Genomic DNA, 9,423 nt, shown 5'->3' on the forward strand with positions numbered 1-9,423 from the left:
TTAAAGTCTCCCTTGCAAAACAGGCAGATCTCTGAGTTCAAGGCCAGCCAGGGCTACATGATGGAACCCATCTCAGAAACGGGGGTGGGAGGGAACTGAGCTAAATAAAATGTTAAAGAGCTGAGTGGGTAGCACATACCTCTAATCCCAGCACTCAGGAAGCAGAGACAGGAGAACTAGTTCAAGGTCAGCTTGGGCTGTATAACAAGACCCTATCTCAAATTTTAGATTAATTGACTAATGCTAGTATAGGCATTACAGCAGTACCTCACTATTCTAAGCAGGTAGATACACTAACATAGAAGAGGTTATTGGGTTTTTTTGTTTTTTTAAATATTATTTTTTATTTTATGTGTGTGTATTGCCTGCAGGTATGGAAGTGCACCCATGTCGTGCAATGCCCACAGAGGACAGAAGAGGATCCCCAGGAACTGGAGTTATGGACAGTTGTTAGCTGCCATTTGGGTGCTGGGATCTGAACCCGGGTCTTCTGCAAGAACTTTCAGTATTCTTAACTGCTGAGCCATCTCTCCAGCCCCAAAGCTATTGTTTTTAATGATATTTTTATTTGATCTTTTTTTCCTAAGGACCTAAAATTGGTCTTTTTACTAAGAAAATGAGATGTGAACAGTATCCAAAATTGCATGAGTATTCAAAGAAGAGTGAAAAGAAAATAGGGAGGAAAATTTAGCAAAATGAGTAGACAGTTAAGAGAATAGTGCATAGGCAGTGTGAATAGGATTGAAGACCCAAACACAACTATTTCCTCATAGCAAAGACTCTGCAACCTCAGCCCTGCTGTCTTCTAAAGGACCAAAGATTAAAATAATAGAGAAGCTAAGTGTGGTGGTACATGCCTTTGATCCCAGCCCTCTGAAGGTGGAAGCATGTAGATCTCTGTGAAATCAAGGTTACAGCAGGCTACATAGTAAAACAAAAAAGGGGGGCTAGAGAGATGGCTCAGTGCTTAAAGCAATGGCTGCTCTTGCAGTGGACCCAGGAACCCAGGTTCAGTTCCCAACACCCATATGACAACTAACAACTCTATATAACTCACTTCTAGGGGACTCAACGCCCTCTTTTGGCCTCCTTGTGCATTGCATACACATGGTATACCTATATACAGGCAGACAAAACATTCATATACATCAAATAAAAGTAAATAATTTTGTTTTTAGTTGGGCCAGACCTGGTGGTGCATACCTGTAATCCTTAGCAAAGGTAGGACAATCTCTCTGAGACCAGGCTGGCCTGGTCTACATAGTGATTTCTAGGCCAACTTGGACTATAAAGGAGACTCCGTCTCAAAACAAAATAAATAATAGAGGAAACCTTAATGTTCTAAGTATATCTTTCATTTTAAGAATTAAGTAGAAACTCTTATTTGCTCTTGAATAAAAGAAAATAATAAAAACTGAAATACCAACCAAATAAGGGAAGCCATCTATCACAGATCTCACAAGAATGTTCTGTGCACCTGAAGTTAAAACTGACTTCTGGCCCCATCTGTAACTGATATTCCTATTAGACTGCATCAGAATACTAGTTGAATTGTGAGGGGCCCGGGGGGGGGGGGGGAATGGGTTTTCTGAGCCACACCTTTAATCCCAGACTCAGGAGGCAGAAGCAGGCAGATCTCTTCAGTTCAAGGTCAGCCAGGGCTCCATAGTTTAAGATCCTTCCTTGGCCATGATATGATATAAGTCAGACTTAATGCAGATCTTTGAACATGTCATCAGATTGACTGGGGAGATTGGCACCAAGCCAGGTTTCCTTTTATTAAAATGACCTTTAGGAAGCCAGGAATGGTAGTTCAGTCCTCATAACCTTCAGGGAGAGGGGCTCACAAAGTCCTCCCTTTCCTTCTGGATCTAAAGGTGCTGAATGGTTGCTAGGGAAGAAGAAACATTTTCTTCAGGGGTAGCCACTGGTAAGGTGCCCATGCTTTTTTAAATTACCTCTAACCCATATTCTTGTAAGCAGTCAGGTCACATATACATACAAAGGACTTGAAAATAGAAAGGGAAGAGGAAGGGGATCCATGGAAGTGGGAGGGAGACAAGAGTATTGAGGGGTGAGTATGGTCAAACATTACATGCATGGATGACACTGTCACAATGAAACCTACTTTTATGTATACTTCATATAAGCTAATAGAAAACTTGCTTTAGATATTCAGAAAGTTGAGAAGAGGGTACAAGATGCCCTACCCATTTGCTTCTATTTTTAGCATCTTCCATTAATGCATCATTGTAATAGTGAAGTTCTTAGTTCTTTTGGGTCTCCTTAGTGTTTTAACTAATGCCCTTTTCTGTTCCAGAGCCTCATTCAAGGTACTGCATTACATTGGGTCATCATGTTTCCTTAGACTCTCAACAATGACAGTTTTGAGTTGCCTTTTAACGTAGGGGAATTATCTTGTTAGGATTCAAGTATACTAGAGAATGTTGTAATAATTGCTTCATGTATAGACTCCATAAAGTATGAAGTTAGCAGACATTACACATTGCCTGCCATACAGTGGGTACTGAATATCTTGAGTAATTTATTAGATTACTAGCTGCCTCAAGAATGGATAGATACCAGCCAGGCATCATGGCACATACCTGTTATCCCAGCACTTAGAAGACAAAGGCAGAAGAATGACTATGAGGCAGAGGCAGAGTTCAAAGCCAGTCTGACTTCCAGGCCAGCTGGGGCTACAGGGAGACCCTATCTCAAAAAGAGAAAAAAAAAAAAAAACCCACCTTTGAACCATGGTAGAGGATGCCAAACAGATGAGCAATATTGTATTAATAGTAGTTTGTGAGATTTTTAAAGTGGATAATTATCTTATGCCATAGTTTCCTGTGTTCCTGAGATCATTGTTTATTTTTCTTATTTTCCCTACTTTTACCAAAGAAATACTCAGCAGATCATTATACACCTTTCCCTTCTGACCTGGCTTTCCTCTCAGAGCAAGTAGCAGCTGCCTGTGGATTTCAAGGTTTCCGAGCAGAAGCAGGTATTCTGAATTACTACCGCCTAGACTCCACCCTGGGGATCCATGTGGACAGATCAGAACTAGATCACTCCAAACCCTTGCTGTCATTCAGGTAAATTAGTTCCTGGGAGTGAGTGAGTGAGTTTGTTTGTTTGTTTGTTTGTTTGTTTGTTTGTGACAGGCCTGGAATTCATTTGTAGATCAGGCTGGCCTGCCTCTGCCTCTGCCTCTGCTGGGATCAAAGGTGTGCACAATCATGCTCCACCGATACTACTTTTTGTCATTTAATTTTTGTGTAAGGCATTTTTTTAATAAAATTTATTTAATTATGTGTATGAGTTTTTGCTTGCATGTACATAAGTACACCCTTATCCTGCAACCCAGGATTAAACTCTGGCCTCCACACATAAGTATTCACACATCAGAAATAATTAAGGGGTTGGCAAAATGGCTTAGTGAATAAAGGTGCCTGCTGCCAAGTCCTATAACCTGAGTTCAGTCACTGGGGTTAGCATCGCAGAAGGAGAAAACTGACTCCTCCAAGTTCCCCTTTGACCTCTCCATACCTACCCTGGTATACACGCATGTTCAAACATTTTTAAAAAGTAACACGTACTTATTTTTAATTCATTTTTATGTGTATGACTTCATGTGTACTCTATGCATGTAGATCTACAGAGGCCAGAACTAAAGAAGACGGAGGCAAGTGGATCTCTGAGTTAGAGGCCAGCCTGATCTTCATAGCAAGCAGGCCACCTGGGGCTACTGGGAGACCCTGTCTCAAAAAAAAAACAAAAAGAAACACAGGGGGACAAAAAAGTAGCATGTAATTTATTTATTTTTTTTTTTTTTGTCTTTTTGAGACAGGTTCTCTCTGTAGCCCCAGCTGTCCTGGATTCACTATAGAGACCAGGCTGGCCTCAAACTCACAGAGCTCTGCCTGCATCTCCCTCCTGAGTGCTGGGGTTAAAGGTGTGTGCCACCACACCCAGCCTCTCATGTAATTATTTTTAATTCATTATTATGTGTGTGAGTTCCTGAGCACTGTGTATGTAGGTGCCCACAGAGGCCATCAGAGCCCCTGGAACTGGAGTTTCTTTGTTACAGTTGTGAGCCACTGTGGGGGTGCTAGGGACCCAACCTGGTTCCTCTGTAAGAGCAGTAAGTACTTTTAATTACTGATCTGCCTCTCCAGCATCTTTTTTTTTTCCTTTGTGTATCAGTGGGTTTTTGCTTTTGCTTTTTTAAGAGGACAATTTTATTGTCTCAGGGAGGCAGAGCTAAGGGAAAGGGCTACAAAGCTGCTTCCCCATTGTCCCATGGACACATACACTCTATCCTTCCCATGAGCCATAGCTCTGGGATGACCCACAGCAGGGAGAGGAGGCTCACACTTCCCCCAAGAGTTCTCAGGTTAGGGAGGGACATGAAAGTGACCACAAGTTTCTCAGACATGTCAGTGGCTATAAACAGGGCTGGGGGAGCTCATTGCTCTGGAGGGGTCTTGGTTCATTCGTGGTCAGGGGAGAGGTACCCAACCCCCTTTTAGGCCTAAGAGCAGTCCCAAAGGGGGTCAGGGAAGCTGGGCAACCCATAAGACAAGGTGCTGCACCCTCCCCTGGGGCAGACAAGTGAGCCACAGGCTTCATCATAGCACACAAAGACACAGACACAGTACATTTGGGGAGCCTCGGATCAGAAGATGGGGGTGTAGTTGTCAATCTTGGAGTGATGGTGCTGGGCTGTGCACTCAGCAATCCACACAATGTTAACATTCTTGCTCTTTGAGCTTCACAAAAGCATAGAAGATACCAAAGTGGAAGTGGTTTGGGAAGGCCAACTTGTTCCATGTGTATCAGTGTTTTACCTGCATGTATGTACGTGCATTTGTGTGTGCAATGCCAGCGGAGGCCAGAGGGGGTGTCAGATCATCTGGAACTGGAGTTATGGACAGTTGTTAGTTATCACGTGGGTGCTGGGAACCCAACCCAGGCCCTCTGCAAGTGCAGCCAGTGTCTTACCTACTAAAACATCTCTCCAGCCTCTTAACATATAATTTCTAAATTATATTTAAATTAAAAATTGAGGTGCCAGGCGTGGTGGTGCACGCCTTTAGTCCTAGCACTTGGGAAGCAGAGGCAGGTGGATCTCTAGGAGTTCAAGACCAGCCTGGTCTACATATGAGTTCAGGCCAGCTGGGGCTACAGGGAGACCCTTTCTCAGAAAGACAAATAAATACTACAAACAAATGTGAGGACTCAGGAACAATAATTGTCAATCTGAAACTACAATTTTCACAAGTATAACTAATAACAGAAACTTCCTGTTCTTGTTTATTTCAGCTTTGGACAGTCTGCCATCTTTCTCCTGGGCGGCCTCAAAAGAGATGAGGCCCCCACAGCCATGTTTATGCACAGTGGTGACATCATGGTAATGTCGGGTTTCAGCCGCCTATTGAACCATGCTGTTCCTCGTGTCTTTCCACATCCTGATGGGGAAGGCTTACCTCCCTGCCTAGAGACCACTCTCCCCGCTGACCTCCCCAGAGATTCACTGATTGAGCCCTGTTCTACAGAGGACTGGCAGGTGTGTGCCGCCTACTTGAAAACTGCTCGTGTTAACATGACTGTTCGACAGGTACTGGCCACAGACCAGGACTTTCCTTTAGAACCCATGGAGGAGACAAAGAGAGACATCACCGCTGATGGTTCATGCCATCGGGATGACCAGAGTGGTCCATTAAAACGGGCGAGGCTAAATCCTGACAGCTGAGACTTGGAGGTTCCATTCTTTCACTCAGGCAGAACTCATTGTTGATCTCACTGCTGCCTTGGACTGCTTACAGTTTGCTCAGAGAAGTGTTTGACTAGGCCCATTTCTGGTTAGATAGAGGTAGGTATGTGTGTTGGTCGTACCAAGGCCTTATGTTAATCCACAGATTTCTCAGTCTCTGCCGTTACCTCTGAGGGAGGTAGAAGAGAGTGTACATGTCTGTGCAGTGTGAATACCTCCAATTTTATTAATAGGAAATCCAGTAATCCTGTGGCCTCGACAGTTTGTGGTTCTGTAAACCAGCCATTAGAAACTTCCTACCCTCTAGTCATCATCAAATTCTTTGAGCTTTTCATTCTTCTCTCTCACAGAGGAATCTTCAAATGTGGGTAGAATGCTTGCCTAGCGTGCACAAAGCCCTGGGTTCGATACCCAGCACCACATGAACCCAGTGTGGTGGTGCTTGCCTGTTATCCCAGCACTCCAGAGTAGAGGATCAGAAGTTCAAGGTCATCTTCAGCCACATAACAAGAGGCAACCTGACCTACATGAGATCATGTCTACACGAAAAAGTGTTTCCTAAGGAAAAAAACCACAGCCATCACTTTTGCTGAAATATATGTAAACCAGAGGAAAGAGGAACAATAGTTTGTTTCTTTTAGGTTTGCAAACTCTCCCTGTTGGCTTTTTAATAGATTTTAATTGTTGAACTAAAAGTCTATAGGGTGTTCTGTTAACTGTTTTCTCCATGAATAAACTCTCAGTTTTAAATTAAAGATCTGTATCTGTCTTTGAGGGCTAGGTTATCAGATTGGTTTTTTCCTTATTTTATTTGCTGTATTGTTCTTGCTATTGAAACCCTCTGGCTGTCTGTGCCCTACACTGCCCTGCTCTGCAGGAGTATTCTTTGTGACTGTCACAGCAAAGAACATTCCTGGACAGTCCAGTCACTGCTGTCTTGTCTGATAGTACAGGGCTTGGAAATACATGAAGCATTTGACCCCTTATACCCTCACCAATTCCACACCTTACCCTCAACAAGTTAGTTTAATTTCTCTTGATTTCAGTTTCTTCACACATAAAATAGAGTATTCAGTGTCATCTCCCTAGGGGGATTTTGATATTAAAAGGGAATTTGATACTTTTTTCTAAGAATTAGATGTGCCAGTGTTGTGTTCCTGTAAGGGCCCTGGAACGTCCTAAGCTGTCTGCGTGGGAGACTGGCTGGAAGCCACTTTGCTGCCTGCAACATGATTTACTAAATTTGCATCTTCTGTCCTGCCCCCTTTTTTTTTATTATCAGCCTTGAGTATTGAGTGCATATGGTAATTAACAGGTACAGTATTTTTTGTAAGGAATGAAAATTAATACAGGTTGATCACTTACATGTAAGCTAAATTCTAAAATAAGTGCATAATGGAAACATTGTAATTACCCCTGGGAATTTTTCATTAAATTTTCCTTAAAGTACATTAAGTGTGACCTACCTGAATCAAACAAGCTGTCATTTAATAAATCCCACAGAAATTTTATCATTATCCTTAAACAGATTACTCTTTACAGTGTCTGATAAAGGCATTGCCTTGTGTTTAAGAGCAAATGGAAATAGGCTGACCAAGAGCAGACGCCTGTCTCTAGGGAGCATGCTCAGTGAGGGGTGCTAAGCAGAGTTGTTCACACAGCCTTCCTTTCTCTCAATCTCTTACTCTCCCTCTACTTTTTTGTGAAGCCTATACAGTTAAAGTTATATAAAGCAATTCTATAATTCAAGAAAATGGCGAAATTGGAAGTTTTCTACGTTAGAATAAGGGTAATCATCCTAGATATAATTGTCAGCCTCACATTTTCAGAGTCACAGGTCAAGGAGACTGCAACCCATCTGTTTCTATATTGTCCACAGGCCATTCCTTAATAGCTGGGGGTAGGGAGGTCAAAAGAATATGCTTTGTCATAAAATTTTATGAATTGAAGTTTCAGTATCTGCAAGACTTATTTGGAGGACTGGAGAAATGTCTCAGTGGCTAAGAGCACTTGCTGCTCTTGCAGAGAACCTAGGTTCAGTTCCCATCTCCCACATGTTGACTCACAACCTGCTCTCACTCCTGTTCCAGAGGATTCAGTAACCTCTGCTGGCCTCCACAGGCACCAGGCACACACATGGTGCACATACATACATGCAGGCAAAATGCTCATACACATAAAAATCTTTTTTAAAAAAGTATTTCTTTAAGCCGGGCATGTTGGCACACACCTGTAGTCCCAGCAGAGGCAGGCTGATCTCTGTGAGTTCAAGGCCAGCCTGGTATACATAGTGAGTTTCAGGACAGCTGGGGCTACACAGAGACCCTGCTTCAAAAAGACCAAAAAAAAAAAAAAAATTCTTTAGGCTGGGGGCAGTGGCACAAGCCATTAATCCTAGCACTCTGGAGGCAGAGGCAGGTGGAATGTACATAGTGGGTTCCAGGCCTGCTGGGGCTACAGGAAGACCCTGTCTCAAAAATACCAAAATAATGGGGCTGGAGAGATGGCTCAACAGTTAATAATACGGACTGTTCTTGCAGAAGACCCTGGTTCGAATCCCAGCACCCAGATGGCAGCTAACAACTGTCCTTAACTCCAGTTCCAGGGGATCCGATTACCTCTTCTGTCCTCCTTGGGCATTGCATGACACAGGTGCACTTACAGGCAATACATGCATACACATAAAATAAATTTAAAAAATACCAATCTTTGGAAACAAGCCACTTAAATTAACAGATTATATTTGGGTGCAAAATTTATTGCAACAGTGACTGAAATACAGAGCCTAAAAGATAGCCTAACAGGAAAAGTCTGTAAACCGCAAAGAAAAAAATCTACCTGAAGAAAGGATCCTAGAAATGAGCTTGAAAGCAAGAAAAGGACTAAGATTTTTTTATTAAGCACTTGTGTTACTCAAATGAAAGGGCCCAGAAAGAACCTGCACTGTGAAACTGAACTGCAAAGCTGATCAGCTGGTAAGAACTGAAATCAGTGACTGTGCAGAGTTTGGAATATTCCAGGTCCAGAGCCCAGTTACCATTGACCTTGGGCCATCTTTAACCCCTCCCTAATCAGCCCCTCCTTGCCCACCTTTGTTTCTGTCAGACAGTAGGCCTAGGGACACTGTGGCCATGGTACTCTGCTGCTGATGTGGACTGCTGGCCTCAAGGGCACAGTTTGCATCATGGAACGTGGAACTTCATATCCCTCTTTGGTCAGGGCAGTCACAGATTGTGTCCCCCTTTCCTCTCAGGTGTCGTTTCATAAATTATGGAAGATTTTTGTGTAAGAAAGTTGATCATAGTGAAGATTTGAAACAAACTCAAAGTCAAATAGCAGGAGGTGGTGAATCAGATTCACATTTCTCAACAGATGGTTCTGAAGCACTTTGTGACTAGGCACAGCCCCTCCTTTTGTTGGACCCCCAGTCTGGGGTACCCAACCTTCACGGGAGGCCGCACCCCAATAACTCAGTCCTCAAACCAGGATATGCAACAAGCAAGAGGATTTAATTCAATTCGTCTGCGCAGATGGGCTCCTGCCTCACTCGGAAAGGAGAAGCGTCGAGCTCAGCTTACAGGCTGCTTATAAAGGCAAAAACCACAAACAACAAGCGGCTACTGGGCCAGAAAGCAGAAGCAGGAGGG

General features: G+C 43.2%; 1 protein-coding gene across 1 annotated transcript in view; it reads left to right on the top strand.

Moving 5' to 3' along the window:
* Alkbh1 (alkB homolog 1, histone H2A dioxygenase) overlaps positions 1-6,531 on the top strand; it is a 23,661-nt gene extending 17,130 nt beyond the window's left edge. Inside the window, exons 6-7 of the mRNA XM_008839869.2 lie at positions 2,902-3,095; positions 5,326-6,531. Coding sequence (XP_008838091.1) covers positions 2,902-3,095; positions 5,326-5,755 — 624 coding nt within the window. The 3' untranslated portion in view covers positions 5,756-6,531. The remainder of the gene's footprint in view (positions 1-2,901; positions 3,096-5,325) is intronic.
* Positions 6,532-9,423: the final 2,892 nt, after the last annotated feature.

Source organism: Nannospalax galili, unplaced genomic scaffold (assembly GCF_000622305.1).
Source record: "Nannospalax galili isolate Female #2095 unplaced genomic scaffold, S.galili_v1.0 scaffold330, whole genome shotgun sequence".
Taxonomy (NCBI): Eukaryota; Metazoa; Chordata; class Mammalia; order Rodentia; family Spalacidae; genus Nannospalax; species Nannospalax galili.